The 18,256-nt window shown below is 35.7% G+C and overlaps 1 protein-coding gene across 1 annotated transcript in view; it reads right to left on the bottom strand.

Annotated features, from left to right (window-relative positions):
* The window catches only part of DHX36 (DEAH-box helicase 36), a 53,808-nt gene that overhangs the window by 18,862 nt on the left and 16,690 nt on the right, over positions 1-18,256 (bottom strand). Inside the window, exons 8-17 of the mRNA XM_046001954.1 lie at positions 18,077-18,243; positions 16,383-16,464; positions 11,814-11,954; positions 11,449-11,551; positions 10,988-11,075; positions 7,660-7,715; positions 6,124-6,188; positions 5,270-5,413; positions 2,807-2,924; positions 2,085-2,183 (exon numbers count right to left, since the gene is read on the bottom strand). Coding sequence (XP_045857910.1) covers positions 2,085-2,183; positions 2,807-2,924; positions 5,270-5,413; positions 6,124-6,188; positions 7,660-7,715; positions 10,988-11,075; positions 11,449-11,551; positions 11,814-11,954; positions 16,383-16,464; positions 18,077-18,243 — 1,063 coding nt within the window. The remainder of the gene's footprint in view (positions 1-2,084; positions 2,184-2,806; positions 2,925-5,269; positions 5,414-6,123; positions 6,189-7,659; positions 7,716-10,987; positions 11,076-11,448; positions 11,552-11,813; positions 11,955-16,382; positions 16,465-18,076; positions 18,244-18,256) is intronic.

Below are 18,256 nucleotides of genomic sequence, written 5' to 3'. Positions count from 1 at the left end.
GCCTCTCTGTCTACTTGTGGTCTCTCTCTGTCAAGTTAAAAAAAATAAAAATAAAAAAAAAATGGTGCAGCCACTCTGGAAAACAGTATGGAGTTTCCTCAAGAAGTTAAAAACAGGACTACCCTATGATCCAGCCACTACACTACTACTTACTTACCCAAAGAATACAAAAATACTAATTCAAAGGGATACATGCACTACTCCCAATATTTGTAGCACTATCTAAAATAGCCAAATTACAAAAGCAGCCCAAGTGTCCACTGATTAATAAATGGATGAAGAAGATATGGTATACATATATTGAATGGAATATTATTCAGCCATAAAAAGGAACGAAATCTTGTCATTTGCACATGGATGGAGCCAGAGTATTGTGCTAAGTGAAATAAGTCAGACAAAGACAAGTATCATATGATTTCACTCATATGTGGAATTTAAGAAACAGACCAAAGGGCATACAGAAAGTAAGAGAGGCAAACCAAGAAAGAGACTCTTAACTATAGAGAACAGATGGTTACTGAATTGGGGCGGGGGGTGGGGGTGGGGTGGGTGGAAGGGATGATGTTAAACAGGTGATGTTTATTAAGGAGTGCACTAGTGATAAGCACCAGTTGTTGTATGGAAGTGCTGAATCACGATACTGTACATGTGAAGCTAATATTACACTGTATATTAACTGGAATTTAAATAAACTTAAAAACAAAATGCAGGCTTCAGACTCAATGTTGGCAAGGATTTGCTGGCCTCTTCATGATTCTGTTGTCTGCAAATGGCTAAGACTGGCTCTTCAATTTAGCTCAGAGAGAGGAAGTCATCTACTCAGGCTTCAGAGTCCAGCTATCTTCTGGTTGTCTATAAATAGTTAAACTGATTTTCTAATTGCCACCTAGTTCTATTCCATTAGATAAAAAAGCAGCAAAGCCCTATTCTATCAGATAAAGCCTGGAGTGGAAGACAGACAAGTCAGTGGTAAAACTGCCCTTGCTACTCCCCTAAAATACAAGTAACCTCACTGTATCTAATACAAGATAAATTACAATGCTTTTTTATTTAAACCACTTATGTCAGAAGAAACTGCAATGTTCTGATATGGCCCAAATTCTCAAAATTAACTGTCTAGATAACTTAAATAAAACTCAAATATGTCAAGTACATCTTTAGCTACCTCTAACACAGTCAACAAAACTTGTAGCAGTGACTGACATGTTCTATCTCTGTGCGGTCCAATGTGATACCCACCAGCCACATGGGCCTACTGGGCACCTGAAATGTACAAGTAAGACTAGAGATACTGAATTTGTAATTTACTTCAAAATTTAAATTGCCATATGTGGCCAGTGGCTACCTTACTGGACAACACAGTTTGAACCACTTTCTCTCTACTCTGAGCATTACCATATAGCACCCTTTTCCTCACTGTGGGCAGTAACTCACAGCCAGTCCTGTGACTCTTCTCAATATTACCTTGTGCAGAGATGGCTAGTAGTCACTTGCCTAAGAAACTGAAACTAGTTTCTCAAACCCTGACTTCATAAAAAAAAAACCAAACCAAAAAACAAACAAAAAACAACTAAAAGCAAAACAAAACAAAACTCTTAAGAATAATGGCAGGCAGGGGAATATGAGGCACCTGTTGATATTCTTTCAAAAATACAAGAGCTGCCTTTAAGATGTTGAACCATACTGTCATTAAATTACTTGATTTTGACAAAAGCTCTAAAAACATTAGAGTAATCAGAAGAGTCAATAAACCAACCAAATTCATTTGAAGAATACAAATGAAAACAAATATCAGTAAATTGAAAGATTTCAAGATTTTATGCAATTTTAAAACAAGCCTATAATGAAAAAAAATGTGGAAAGGGCCCAGAATGATAAAACTATCACAAAACTATGATTTTAAATCTTTCTAATTTGCATTTCATATACTAAGCTGAATAGCCAAAGAGTAAATCAAATCTGGCACTATGTATTCACTGGTCTACCTTGCGGTAATGAGACTAAATTTTTTAAAATCAGGTGGCTTATGTGCACTAACATTATAAATCTAAGTTAGAATTTTTAAAAAATAAAATAAAATTTACCAGTTCCATCAGGTGTTTTATGGAGAGTGACACTGCTTCATCTGATGGTGGATCCATTAACCTACTCAGAAAATAAGCAATTCCACCTAGCCTTAAAATCTGGGGGAAGACAAACATAATTAAACATATATGTACTGACATTAACAGTTTAGTCCTGCCTGTCAATCACTTGAATAAAGCATCAAATTCATACATAATTTTCAAGTTACTACTTTCTATTACTCACCAACTCTATATTGATGGGAAAAGTAGCTGGTTACAATCTCAACAACTAAGCTGGTTACCAATTATTTTCAAAATAAGAATGTTAATTGCATCAAAATATATAGAAGATGGTGAAAAACAGGAATAAGTTTATCATGAGGAATAACACTGTAAGATGCAGTAATAGTACACATAGCTAACATTTACTGAACACCTTACTTAGAACAGGCACTGTTCTAAGAATTTTATAAAACCTTAATTTAAACAACTTGCCAACTAACAGAACTAGATTGTCAGGGGAGGAGCTGGGATTCAACCACATGGCTCTAGAGTGTACATGACAAAAACGTGGTTAATAAACTTTTGAAGGAAGTTTAAAAACAGTTTACTAACACAAAAGAGACAAATGCATAGTAATAATTCTTCTTCACAGATAATATGCTACTTTCTTCTACAATAATGTTGAAAATTACAACCTTACCCCCCATTTACTTTTTAAAATTTCCCACCTAATTTACCTTTATTTGTAAACAAAGTTCTTCCAAAGGAGTTCTCAAAATTTCTGGTAGCTGATAGTCATCCAGAAGGCTTGCTCTAAGACCATTATAGAGATGATAGCAATGACCAGGTTGAACTCTAAAAAATAAACAAAAAAGAGTATTACTAACGACTTTTTAGAACTCCAGAGAAAACAGGAAGCAGAGAAAGTAACCAGTATCAATTTCATGTAAGGTACAGCATAACAAAGTTACTTAACATCTCATTTTTATTATCACATATTCTTTCTCATCTGTTTTTATAAAACCCTAGATCCACTATCCCTATGTACTAGTTTTAAGAAACAGATTTCCTCCCCAAACACTAATGTGGTTCCCTATTTCTAACTTACAAATTCCAGATTGCTATACTTAGTAACAGTAACAGCAGTCTAATGGGGTTTTTACTTCTATAGGCCCTGTGACCATACTATGTAACAAATCTTAGCATTACATTAATCCGTCTACAGCATTTAAAAAACTTTTAACTATGTGCTATTTAGTGAACTTTCAGAGGGATGCTGGAAATTTTTTAATTGTTAAATTTTTCATTAGTGATGTGAATATTGGACAATGTTAAGGACAGATGTGTAGAGATGCAAGGTATTCATTCACACATCTTCAAGCACAACAAATATTTCTATGGGATCTTGCTGCTCAAGAAGGGGGATGTCCTTTTCCTACAGGAATAAAAATAAATTCCAAAAACCTTAGCTATTTCTGTCACAAGTCTACAAAGACTCATCACCTATTAATAAAATTGTGCACAGAAACTAAGAGTGCCCCCACTGATGACCCCATAATATAGTTTGCCCTGGTCTTCAAAATAATTATTGATCAGGCTTTGCTAAAGGAATCTACATCTATAGATTCTACAAGGAACTACTGTCCATTTGAATTAAAACAATGTAAATCTATAGTTAACTTCTACTAAGCTAGTGGAGATAAAAAATTACATGAAATGTAATACTTCATTTACTTTAGTTCTATAATTGTTCTAATTTCTGCTAATATGTTTACTATTCACATATAAAAGTGTACCAAACAGGGAATACTTCTTGAATCAGTATCCAGTGGTGGTTAAGTGTGCATGAGAAAACCTTAGTCTTGGTGGATCCTGAAATCAAGTTATCCTCCAACAGCTGATCAGAAAAGTACAATTCTTAGAATAAGTCAGGACATTGCCTCAAGAGCACCAACCTTATAATCTAATAAACTGTCCCCAAGTTATAACTGGATAATCTGCAAAGATTACAGCAAATGAGTTAGAGCTTCACCATGTACAAATGAAAAAGCACTAATAATCTATAGTTTTCTTCCAAATAAAATGATCTATAAAGTTTTTTTTCAATTCTCCTTTTCTTACTTAAGTCCAGATCTGAAAATTAATGGAAATCTTTTTGTTCTACCTGTAAGAGGCAAAAGAGAAAACTCTCTTCTATTAATTCCAGACAGGATTCTACCACTCAGATGAATAAGGGTGTAAAAATACTGTGAAGTATGCAAAAACAGTTTTAAGTGCAATTATTTTTGTTAAAGGCAAATTATTTTTCCTACCGTTAAAACAGAGACATTTTTATTTCTTATGCTACCACCACATCAACAGGGAAAAGGTATGTTATCTGGGTTTTCACTGGTAACTAATAATGAAAAACTAGTATAGTTGTAAAGGACAGGATCAGGAGCCCAGACTGGAACCAGACTGTCTGGGTTCAAATCATGAATCTGCTGCCTACAAAGCTGTGTGACTTTTCATTTTTTTTTTTTTTTTCAAAAGATTTTATTTATTTGACAGACAGAGATCACAAGTAGGCAGAGAGAGAAGAGGAAGCAGGCTCCCTGCAGAGCAGAGAGCCCAATGCCGGGCTCGATCCCAGGACTCTGGCTGGGATCATGACCTGGGCTGAAAGCAGAGGCTTTAACCCACTGAGCCACCCAGGCACCCCAGTTTTCATTTTTTTATACCTTCATTTCCATTCCCTTTAAATGTGGATAATATCCTACCTCATTACACTGTAGCAAGGATTAAGCAAGTTAATACATACAAAGTACTTAGGAGATACCATGACATTCAAATATTATTACTAGTTATCATGATTATTAGTAATATGTGCTTTTAAGATTTTATTTATTTGATAGACAGCATGAGAGGGGAGAAGGTCAGAGGGAGAAGCAGACCCCCCATGGAGCCGGGAGCCCGATGCAGGACTCGATCCTGGGACTCCAGGATCATGACCAGAGCCAAAGGCAGTCGCTTAACCAACTGAGCCACCCAGGCGCCCCTAATATGTGCTTTTAAAAAAATAAAAAAATTATACGTAACAGAGTAAGAATAAAAATTTTAATTAACTCTGTTAAAGAATTAAGAGTAGAAAAATCATGAAATAGAAAACTTGACAGGTATTTTTCCAAAGAAACTGTGTTCAGACAAAGATTCCATCTTACCTTCCAGCTCGACCTTTCCTTTGTTTGGCATTAGCTTTACTAACCCACTCAGCAGACATTGTACTGATGTTGTTTTGTGTGTCAAAGTGTGTTTCTTTTATTTTTCCTCCATCTATCACATAAACGACATCATCTATGGTAATGCTGTTTGGAAAATAGATGTAAAAATATTAAAAATACATCAAAAGCACATAACCTCGAACAGTGCCTACAGATCAGGATTTTAAAGAATTTTTTATTGGTCAAACTACCATTAGCAGTTTGGGATTCTCACCACTATTCCCACAATTACCAACAGGACAGAGATCGAGCACCTAACTGTATAAGCAGCATCAGGAGCTGCAGTGGCAGCCAATTCTACAGATCACATGAGGAATTTATTTGCCCATGGTCAAACTTCACAGCTTACTTGATAACTTTTGTACCTAGCTTGGTGGGTCTAAGTGCCATGGTTTAATATCAGCTTCTACAGAAAAATGTTTCAATGACTGCATGGAGGACATACTAACACCTCCAAGGGAATACAACAAATTTTAAAGGCTATTCACAACTGATTATCAAACAACATGACTCCCAACCAGAAAAAGGCAAAACCAAAATTGACCTCAACTCCCAGGCTTCTTTAAGAAAGCTTAAAAACAACAACAAACCAAAACATTGAAGAGACTGTTTGTAAAGAAGGCTAAACCATTACAGGATTAAAAAACAAAACCAAAAACCTATGCTCAATGCCATGACTAAATTAAAACAACTTTATGTACAAAAATTATGAAGTATCTTTTGGAGAGAGTCTAAGGTATATCAATAATTTATTGGACTCAAAAATAATACAATCATCAGTAGCTGATATTTACCTAGTCTCCGCAATATTGGTAGCAATTACTATTTTCCGAACACCAGGAGGGGTTCTTTTAAAAACCTGTAAGAATAAATAAATCAAAACTCCAAAAGTAATTAATTTCTAATACAGCATTCTTTCAGTCAGAAAAAGTACTTCAGATATTGTACATTTTTAGCACTCTGTGTTCATTTACATATGCATCTAATACATTTTGTGGTCAAACTTCTGAGACTGAGTTTAGTTTAGCAATAGGAATTACGAATTATCCAAAACTGTATGGGTAAAGGCACCAACCAACTAGGCAAATGCCAAGCTCAACAGAATGGATGTCTGGCTGTAAACTATATATAAGCTTTTGAAATCAGACTGAACTAAAAAAAATAAATCTTCAAATGCTGAATCCTATAAACAGCACCCTTCACAGAACCAGCTAAGCAGAAGATATACAGTCAAGTACCACTTGGCTATAATGCAAGGAAATGCATAAATCTGTCTCATTTATAAAAACGATAATCAAGAGAAAATGTTTTCCAATCTAGTCATGTAATCTCTAGCAAGAGTACATAATTTGCTATTACGGAGTCTGAGAGGAAGCACTTCCACATTGGACACTGTTCTGTCTCTCTGGAATTAAGAATCTTCTCTCTTTACTCCTATCTTCCTTTAAGTATGCACGTTCTATCTATTTAAACTGGCTAAGCCTTAGATTATGGTATCAGCAGGAAAGATGTTAAAAGTGCCTCAATAAAAAAGGTTATTTTTTTTTTTTTGAGAGAGACAGGGAGAAAGAGCATGAGAGCACATGCGCGAGCGCGCGTGTGCACAACAAAAAGGAGCGAGAATATCAAGCAGGCTCTACACTTAGTGCAGAGCCCAATGCTCAAGGCAGAACCCGCTTTGGGGCCTGCTCTCCCAACACCAAGATCATGACCTGAATCCAGATCAAGAGTCAGGCACCTAACTGACTTGAGCAACTCAGCTGCCCCTGTCTTGATATATTCTTAGAAAAGAAGTGGAAATACTAGAAGGGAAGACAGATTTTCTTCTGATCAATCTCATTCTACCTGGGCCTATAGACACTGCGGTCCTGAAAATTATCTTGCCTTTGAGAACACAGTTGTATTCTAAATAGGGATATCCCTGAATGTGAAAGAACGAACACATTCAAAACCATAATGATATATTATTGATAAAACGGGAAATCTCATGCCTACAAATATACTAATTCTATTAAATCAAAAATCTCAAACATCAAGCTTTAGTATGTCACAGGTAAATGAAACCCAAACAAGTTATTGGTGAAATCAATCTTTAAACTTTTCCCCAATATTGACAAAACTAGTATTTGTTAATTTCCCTCAGTTATTCAAGTTTTTGTGCAATTATCCCCTGAAGACTCATCTACAAGTGTTCTTAAAGAAGTACTTTTTATATATGGATTACCGAAAATTTGCCTTCAAAAAGTAAGAGAAAATAAAACATACAATAAACAGCCCTTAAAGCTTGCCTCAATTTCAAAGACAGAGAGTGAATAAATTTAAGAATATACCTGTGTCTGGTTAACTGTAGGCATCAGTGAATGTAGGGGTATAATAAGAAACCTGTCTGAAAATTTAAGAAGAAAATTAAACTTTAAGATAAATAGCTGCAGAAAAGCTCCAGCAGACAGACATAGAACAATGAATTGAGATGCTAAGCTATGTAACTCTTATTTATATTCTTATGTATAGTCAGAACAAATTTTTCTTTTTATTTTCTTCTTTCCTTGGTGCTCCAACAAGTTCTTGCTCACATTTTACTGTCAATTTATTTCACAGATAAGCATATTCCCCAAATTCCTAAAAAATGTTTAAACTTAGAAGCAATCTTTTCAATTATGCTAGAAAAACATCACTAACTCCATTTCCCATCACCTAGTTGAAGACCAAAAAATTTTGCTTTAACATGAATGTAAGTTTGTAGACTCTGGGTGATCCTCACTATTTTAATTAATAGAGAATATGGCTTTTTTACAGCACATTACTTAGGAAATATCCTAATTTCCATGTCCATTTTTATGCTAAAAAATAACAGAAACAGCACTGACTAAATATAATGCATTCCAAAAGCGACCCACATTTTTAAACACAGTTTCATTAGAAATGTAAGAAATCATATTCCTAAAGTTTCAAAATGAAACAACTCACAGGCTATTCGTGGATATTAGCCAATAGGGAGAAAGTCTGGTGTAGTAGTTATCAGTGATGGAAATGAGGGCGTGTTAAGGAACCAAGGGTAGATTTCATGTTTAGCTATGGTTACAAAAAAATGCAACCTCACTTAAATCTCTAGCAAGTGTCCAAAAATGACTCAAGATAGCTCTATTTCCCACCCAAAAAAACCACAACGATTGTTATTCAAAGGAAATTTGATGTCCCCAGACTCTGGAGGCCCCTCTGAATAAGGGTTACAAATCTTCAAAAGTAGTAAAAAGTGGTTAAGCAACTGACACTGTTAAAAAGGATGCTCTGAATTACTTACTCTCAAACAATATGAAATACACATCAACTCAATCAATACCCAAGCCAAAAATATTTCTTGAATTGGATAAAGCCTTAAGATATAACTTCCAGTTTATAAAAAGTACAGGTAAGAAAGGATCAAATGAAATGACATTAGAAGGATTCAGATTCAGACAAATCTAGGAAGTCTATGTGGACCTAGTATTTTCCACAAGACATTACCATGGGGAAAGTGAAGATGGTACGGAAGTGATAATCTAGATTAAGACTTATCTGGTTTAAGTTTTTCTGCAGTGTGAATGAGCTAGCTATAAAAAACACTTTGCAGGGAAAAAATCTGACTACAGATAGGATTATTCGGTATGTTTAAGAGTTAGGTATGATAATGGCATTGTGGTTATAAAGAAAATTGTCTTTATTTTTGGAGATGCACACATTTTTGGGATAAGGTGATAGCTGCAATTTACTTTAAAAAGGAAAAAAATTTGATCACAAAAATAACTGCTGCCCCTAGAGAAATCAATGGAGTATGATGTACATTATGATTCTCTAAGCTTTCTGTAAGTTTAAATGTTTCATTACAAGTTAAAAAATCAGCAGCCAAGTGAAACACTGAAAGTAAAAATAATTCTGTTGAAGACTGTAACTGGGATAAACACAATTTAGACCACTAATATTGCACAACTATAGCAGTCGCTGGGAACAGAGTCCACACTTAGGAAGTAAGAAAGCTGGTAAACATTCGGTAAATTGGGTTTCAAGATTTACCTTTCAATCAGTATGGAGTTAGAACAATTTTTTGACCCTTCTACAATGGCTAACAGTATAGCTGATTATTAAGCCTAAATTTTAAAACTATAACTTGAGAAAAAAACATTCTTGTTAAACTTTGGAAAGAAAAGAATTGAGCTAGTAGTCAAAGTATAAATTAATACCTCCTTCTTTGAGAATAATTAAATTAGAAAACTAATAAAAATTACAGTAATCTATAATATTGTACCCTTTCCACACTTCCTCAGAAATTATAGTATTACATTTTGGTATATCTTCCCTGTATTTTTCTTGGTAGATCATACAGTAGCAATTATTTTGGGGGTAAGAGAGGGCCAACATTAGAACGTTCAGCCAAAAAAAATTCCAGTTGTTTAAAAAAAAAAATTCAATTGCACTGTTTAATTAATCATGACTACGGTTTTTCTATAGAGAGAGGTTATCACTGATCAGGAAAAGAGAAATCGGTATTTCATTACAAAGAAGTCATGGTAATCAAATAAAAACATTTTCCAGCTAGAGAATAGCAAATAACTTTTAATTATAGATAATGTCTGGAAGGCAATACTACAGTGGGATTTAGCAAAGAATAAAAAATACAGCTTTACTATTTCAGCCAATACAATTGGACCAAAATATTTTGAGTGTCTTAGAAAAATGTGTCAAAACACTTCAAAAGATTAGAGTCAGAACTATCAAATACCAAAAAGAATTTGCTTCGTATTCTACCAATCTGAAATTAGTAATTATTCCTGAAAATGTTCTGGCCGAATTTTATGGGAGAAAAATGGCCTCAAGTATTTCTCTAAAACGTAAGAGATTCTGTCTCTCAAACATGCTATTAAAGCATCAGAATCACCTGAGGAATTTTTAAGAACTAGAGATGTTCAAGTCACATTCTTAGATTTGAGGATCTGAATTTTATTTTTTTATTTTTTATTTATTTTTTTTACAGATTTATTTTTTTAAAAGATTTTATTTATTTATTTGACAGAGAGAGATATCACAGGTAGGCAGAGAGGCAGACAGAGGGAGGGGGGGAAGCAGGCTCCCTGCTGAGCAGAGAGCCCGATGTGGGGCTCAATCCCAGGATCCTGAGATCATGACCTGAGCCGAAGGCAGAGGCTTAACCCACTGAGCCACCCAGGTGCCCCGAGGATCTGAATTTTAAAGAAGCACCACTAGTGACTGACTTTGTTGTACAGTCTGAGCTGAGAAACTACAGGATAAGGGATAAAATTCAACCTACTTTTCTGCCTAAGTGCAGCAAGGAGTGAAAAAACACCTCGAGTTCCAACATCTTAACTTTAAGAGCTCAATATTATCAGGCAAATTTAGGAAAAGGGGCAAAACTATTCTTATAATACCAAATTAAGAACTTTACCATATACCTAACACCTTCATCTTGTGACCTAGAACTTTATTTGTAAAAAAGAGAGAGAGAGATCCAAGTTTTTAAAAAACCGAGGCTGGGCTTAAGACCACCAAGTTCCTATAGTCAGGTAGCCTTCGAAGCAATACTTCTAGAAATAAAAGAAAACAACCATGTTACATATGACTTAAGTACTATTCTTGGAGTTGCAATAAAATACATTTCTATAATACCTGATTTAAACATCACTTGTGACATCAAGAGATCATGTAAAGTGCTGATATTGTCCCAGCCTGGTAGAAAGACCAATATTGCACCATCCTGTATGGTGGGGAAATAATGATTACCAAAAAATCATGTAACAAAACACAATAAAAGTAAACTTCTGTACATATTTAAGTCTTCATTAAAATTTTGTTAGCTTAAGACATTTAGTTACTGATTATAAATGAAGAATACAAGGTCACTTTTTAAAAACAGCATTTACAATCCAGATATTTCATTTGTTTATTCTTTCTTTTAAATAGATCAAATGCCTAAATCTTGGTTATTTTGAGATTCCTATTTCTGGTGTCACAGCAGTTTCTTCTGTATGCTATTTTTAAAAAGCATTTAAGAAAATTATTCTTCTTTCCTCAGGGTCTTGTTATATTAATACAATTAAAATTATATCACCAAAAAACAATAAACTAACCTCTTCTTCTAAAACAATGTGTCGAATGAGGGCAGCAATCAAATTCAGATCAACTTTATCATCATCCATCATTTCCAGAACATCTACGGTACTTGCAGAATACCTATCAAAGTTAAACAGAAAATCATCAAACACCTGATAAAGTTTCCTAAGGTTCAACTTGCTATAAAATCCTAAAATTAACTCAATTGGCAAATGTGGAAATACAATTACTATATAGAAAAGAATTACTGGAATAACAACAGTTATGAACAAGTTCAAGAAGACAATCTCTGCTTTTTTGTTTTAGTCATTCAGACCCTGTGCTGTAAAAAATAAAAACAAAACATAACACACACCAAAAAAAACCCAAAAAACCCACTTACCTTTTTCGCAGTTCCCTTACATAATCTGGCCAGCGTTCTTTATAGATTGCTTCTTTTTCTTCTTTTTCCTGTCTATTTACATGCCCTTGCATGAAACCCCTCTTAAACTGAGACCGGTGTTCTTTTTGTTCTGGAACATATCTAAAATAAAAACATTCTTAAATAGCTTCACTTTTTGGAAACTCTTCGGTTTTAGCAAATATCTATGACTTTTTACATTTGGATTTTAAAGAACATTTTCATTATGCTTTCTAGTGAAAGCTAATTAAATGTTTATTTACAACTGTTCATTAATTTATAAAGTTTGACATTTTAGATGTCTACCAAAGTATATAAAACCAAAGTATAGGGGCGCCTGGGTGGCTCAGTGGTTTAAGCCTCTGCCTTCGGCTCAGGTCATGATCTCAGGGTCCTGGGATCGAGCCCCGCATCGGGCTCTCTGCTTGGCGGGGAGCCTGCTTCCCCCTCTCTCTCTCTGCCTGCTTCTCTGCCTACTTGTGATCTGTCAAATAAATAAATTCTTTAAAAAAAAAAAAACAAAACCAAAGTATATAAAACCGTCTGCCGAAGTATATAAAAACCTCTAGAGCGTCATTATTAGCAGTCAAAATTAAAAAAAAGTTAACACTAGAGTCACTTTTACCTTTTACGTTTACTCTACAAAGTTAGTAACATTAACGTAAGTCCAAAATAATAGTAAATGCCTAATGGAACACTCAGATTTTGAATACAGGGTTTCCAAACCTGAGTGCACATAAGAATCCCACAGAGAGCTTATAAAATATAGAATGCTGGGGCGCCTGGGTGGCTCAGGGGGTTAAGCCTCTGCCTTTGGCTCAGGTCATGATTTCAGGGTCCTGGGATCGAGCCCCACATTGGCTCTCTGCTCAGTGGGGAGCCTGCTTCCCTGCCCCTTCTCTGACTGCCTCTCGCCTACTTGTGATCTCTCTCCGTCAAATAAATAAAATCTTTTAAATAAATAAATAAATAAATAAAATATAGAGTCCTGAATTCTGTCCCTTGTAATTTGCATTCAGTGGGTCTGGCTGGGGTTTGCTTATCTAGGAATTTTAATTAGTGCCCCAGGAAATTCAGATAATTTATCTAAATTCTGTTCCATCCTATAGTCAAAGATAAATGGTAGAGCCAGAATCAGTACTCCTATGTGTCAGTCCAGTATTATGCCATCGCTCCATCATGCCATAGTGACTGCTAAAAACAGAGGTGCATCTCCCTAAGAATACCACCCAATTTAAGTGGGTTTGGAGAGGCATGGGGGTGGGAAAAGACAAACAAAAAAAAAAGAAAGTAACTGCACTTGAACTTCAAAGCCCCTCCGAGACTGCCTAGGAAGAGAGCACCTAGATCCAAAAGGGGGATTTGGAGCATGGGCTTTAGAGTTAGAGAGAACTGGACTAATGTCCTTGCTCTACCACTGACTACCTGTGTGACCTTGGACAAGGTATATGCCTCTACCCTTTCGCTTGCTTATTTGAGAAATTAAAACTCTTATAATTACACTGGCACAAGAACAAAAGAAAAATCCAATAAAATAAAGCACAGTGCCTGACACATAATAGGCACCCAGAAAGTGTTAATCCCCTTCCCTATATTCAGTACCTGTGACCCAGGATTCCCCTAAGTCTTCGATACATACAGAGGCATCAACTTGAGGTAGGGCAACCTGAGATAGAGATTAGTCCTAGTCAGCAGGATGGACCCACAGTTGCCTCCTTTCTCATAGTTCCAAAAAACAGAGGTAACCTTCAACCCCCCCGAGCCCAAGTGGCCAGTGACAATCCTCTGTATCATCTCACCCTGCTTCCTTCCCACTTACATAGTGCAGCTCTTCTTCTGGGAGGGAGAGCTGAGGGCTTCTCCTGAAAACCTCTGTCCAAGGACTACACTCCTTCAATTCCCCACTTAGGACTGACTAGGGAATGACAAGTGCACAGACATCATCTCTTTTCTTCAAGAGACCCTTCCTTCAGCTACAGTTCTATGAACATTCCCTGCATTCTAGGGAGCTTAAGAACGCAATTCATCATTTAATAACTTCAGAGAACTGTCTCCTGAAACTTCACTCTCACTGCTGGCAAGCTGTCACCTGTTATTCTATTAGAAAACAATTGGTAAATGTGCCACAGCAGGAAGTGAGACAAATGGTGGAATCAAAGGAATGCATCAATAAAGCTTACTGATGACAAAACCAGAGCATGAAAGACCAAGATCCTCTCTCATACTTTAAGTATGTTCTACTCTCTCTGACATATACACTTCCCTCTTTCCTACTCCAAGTTTCACTGCTTTCCTGACTTGCCTAGTCTATCCCTGCTATATAATCTCATTTCCAGTATATTCTTTCCTTCTGCTGGAAGTAAAGGTCAATCATACTTTGTATGACAGCTTCTGTGTCTGTCCACATATAAGCTCTAAAGATATGTACCAAGTCTTTCCTTGTTTATGCTCAGACCCTAGTGCACATTCTGATAAATAAATGTGCACACAAAATTCAGCTTTTCTCCTTTGGAATATGCTATAGGATCTTTGTTTTCACCTTCCCACTACCACTACTACTTCCTGTTTTTTTCACATAACAAGCAAGCTGTGACCTTGAAAAATCTCAAGTGTTTCTACATCTATGTATTTATTCCCACGTTTACTACAGGTCAGGCACTACACTGTGCAGCAGTTACAGAGATGAATAGGACAAAATTCTTGACCTCCCAAAATCTGCAGTCTAGTGGAAGCAGCAAATATAAATATACACTACATGGCAATATGTTAAATATTATAGGAGAGATGATGAAAGTGATATAAGAGTCCAGATGAGGAAGAATAAGACAAGGCTTAACATGCAGTGAAGCTGGGATTTATAATTACATAACTGAGTTTATATATATAAAGGAAGGAGAAAGTGGCACATGTAAGTCTAAAAGGAGAACACAGCATGTAACAAAGCACAAAGTGCTTGAATGAAAGGGCACTGGCTGGCATATCAGGGAATGTGCATTTAGCATGCATAGGCCATGAGATGCATAAGGCTAGAAAAAGACGGGGCCAGATTGTAAAGAACCTCACGATGACTAGCTAAGGAACTGGAACCCGATCTTATGGGCTGAGTTTTCCCAACTCTTCACTCATCAAGAAAGTCAAATATAATTTGGTATAGTCCCCTAGAGAAGGCTGCTGGTAGCTAAAGGCCTGGGTATTGAAGGGATCAATAATTTGGGCATACCAGCTGAGGTATTCTACTACAGACCATGACAAAACACAGAAGTCCTTACACAAGTTTTTCTCTAAATTTATCAATCTACCTATATGTGCCGTAACTGATTAACTATATTAATTTAGGGAAATGATTTAGGAAAACAAAGCACAGTCCTAGTCTTTTTTCTAAATTAATGTAGTATCAACTTTGTGGAAGATAAAAAGCAGTTCTAGGTTTTATTACTATTCTCAAGTCATGATAAAGTCATTGTGAATGAGTGTTAGTTGTTTTATGATTACAGCACATAGTTTTCTAAATATAAAATGGTTTCTCACAATAAAGAGAATATTAAGAACTGTTTTTAAAGCTGAAAGTCCTTAAGTTTTGAAAGAGAAATCTTAAGAGGCATGACTAGGGGAAGAATGGGCACATTTAACCAGATTTTATAGAAAACTATGTATGTGATAGTGAAGACAAAAGTGCCAAAAGAAGAACTGTAAGTGCAGAAGAGATAATGAAGACCTTAAGTAGAAGAAATAAAAACAAGAAGGCATGTTCAAGGAGAATGCTCTCAGGTTTGTGTTGTGGGGAAGGCGGGAGTACAGAATGATTTGGACTAAGTTAGTTACTTAGCATGTAAAGCAGGTAACATATTCTGGTACTTAACTGCTTGATATTAGCTCTTCTGATTTACAACTTAAACAAGGGGTGGAGAATCATGCCAATAACCACTGAAAGACCCATTTTGTTTTAACTTTGGATATAAGATAACATTTTTAGTTGGAAAAATGTGAGGTTCAGGGTATCTAAGGTACTAGAATGCTGCTGAGTACAGAGTCAGATTCCAAATTTAATATTCATGAAGGGCTTCAGTTCTGAGAGCTGTGAAAATATATAACTATGGTCATGGAAACAGGATTGCAGAGTGAAACCATAAAAGACTGAGAAAAGGATAATTAAGAACCCTCAGAGGAAATCCTATTTAAAAGTAGGCAATGGAAGCCAGCAAAGAAGAATGAAAACCAGGTAGGAGAACCAGAAGAGACGTTTAAGCACTAAGGACAAAGATTCCCAAACTCTGCCGCCCAGGGATCTTTAAAAAATTCTGATGGCTGGCTACCAGCCCAGACTTTGTAATGTAATTTTGGTAGGGCGTGAAAATGGGGCATCTGGACTTTAAAAGACTCCAAGTGCGTTTAATGTGCAACCCAGTTTTGGGATCACCAATATAAAAAACAAAACAAAACAGTATCTTAGAAGGAAGTGGCTAAAAAAGAGTTTCTGAGACTGAAGTTCGACAGAACAAAAGGTGATACATTAATATTTTTAAATCTTTTTATTTCCTAATATTTACTTACCTTATTTTTTCAATTATATCTTCCAAAAGATACTCCACAACCGGGAAAGTAAAACCAGGTATGTGTATCATTGGACAGTTACCTATTATGGCAGACAAAAGATAAATCTGTACTCAGATGTTCAAAAAAAAAAAAAAAATCAAAAGACAATAAAGAGGCCAATAACTTTCTTAAGTTCAGAAATGGTCCTGGCACTTTCACAGTTCTACCCTATTTTTTCATACTGAGTTTAATGAACTAGCAGTCTACTCTTCACTACCATTTTACTGCTACCAAACTGCATACATACCTCACCGTTCTACAAAGTAACCCAAAATACAAAGAATAGAGCACTTTAAGTTGGACTCAAAACTCATTACTTGAGGTCTATTTCCTCTCCATCATTAGCCAAGATGGTACCATCAGAACCCAAGTTTTATTGAAATCAACTTAAGAAGCACTACTCCTATGGCCCCCAGAATTAGGAAAAGAGAAAAAGTAGTCAAAACAAGACCTAAGAAAATATTAGAGTGTTACCTATTATTCCAGAATCATCAGTTAAAATAACTGTCTCCTAGTACTGTTACTTAATGTTACTTAGTATTTCATACCAAGCAAAACATGCAGGATGCACTATAGACAAAGACGAACAGATCGAAATATCTGAAGTGGTATCACAGCTCTGCCTCTCCCAAGTCTGAGCAAGTTACTCAATGTTAGTTCTGAAGAGCTCATCGCACACACAAAAAATAAGACATAATAGAAGCAACTAATTTCACTGGTCTCTGAAGGTCAACCAAGCTGAATATAAGAATATTTAAATAGAGCTCTATTCCATTTTAATCCCATCCACTATTTTCCTCTTCTTCCCTCATGACTGTAAGGCAAAAGAGGCATAATATTAAAAAAATGTATTCTAGGGGCACCTGGGTGGCTCAGTGGGTTGAAGTCTCTGCCTTCGGCTCAGGTCATGATCCCAGGGTCCTGGGATCAAGGCCCGCATTGGGCTCTCTGCTCAGCAGGGAGGCTGCTTCCTCCCTCTTTGCCTGCCTCTCTGCCTACTTGTGATCTCTGTCTGCCAAATAAATAGATAAAATCTTTAAAAAAAAATGTATTCTACAGCCAGTTAAATTTAGTTTCAAATCCTCTCAACCATCTCTTAATTATGCAACCATTATAAAGCACACTGGGGAAGACACCTATAAAAATGGGAATAATAGCACTTACCTCACAAGGTGTTATGAAGATTAATGAAGACAAAGTGCCAAATAGAGCACATCTGGTATACTAAAGGTGTTCCATAAGTGGTCACTACTATAATTATCAGCAAACTGCCACCCTAGCCTGTGATAGTACATAAATGCCACAGAACAATCACAAAAAAAAATGTTCAAAAAATTATTTGAACCTTTAATTTGACTTCACTGATGCCACCTTAATTTATTATCTGATGGTAGCACCAAAAATCTACATGTCTTCACTCTAACACAGACGATGCTGCTTTTTAAAAATAGGCTCACTTCTCTAATCTGTTGTAACTAGAAAGATAGTCTCAGCTATTTAAGACAACTTACAGTATTCTCCTGAATACGTAAAATAATTGCTAAACCCCCATTTTAACTACTTTGTACCTAGCAACGTATTCTTTTTTTTAAACTCTCAATTCAGTGACTTTGTGATAACTTTCTAAAGCAATAATCGTAAAATTTACTTACCGAAATATTCTGAAAATTTCTCAGCATTTAAAGTCGCACTCATCAATATCACTTTCAGGTCAGGTCGAAAACTGAGAAGATCTTTAATAACCGTCATTAAAACATCTGACTGTAGATTTCTCTCATGGATTTCATCAAGCACAATATGACTAACGCTGGACAAATGCCTAAGCAAAAGTG

The sequence above is a fragment of the Meles meles genome, chromosome 4 (assembly GCF_922984935.1).
Source record: "Meles meles chromosome 4, mMelMel3.1 paternal haplotype, whole genome shotgun sequence".
Classification (NCBI taxonomy): domain Eukaryota; kingdom Metazoa; phylum Chordata; class Mammalia; order Carnivora; family Mustelidae; genus Meles; species Meles meles.
Note: the sequence above shows the minus strand (reverse complement) of the source record. Positions and strands in the feature narration are given on the sequence as shown.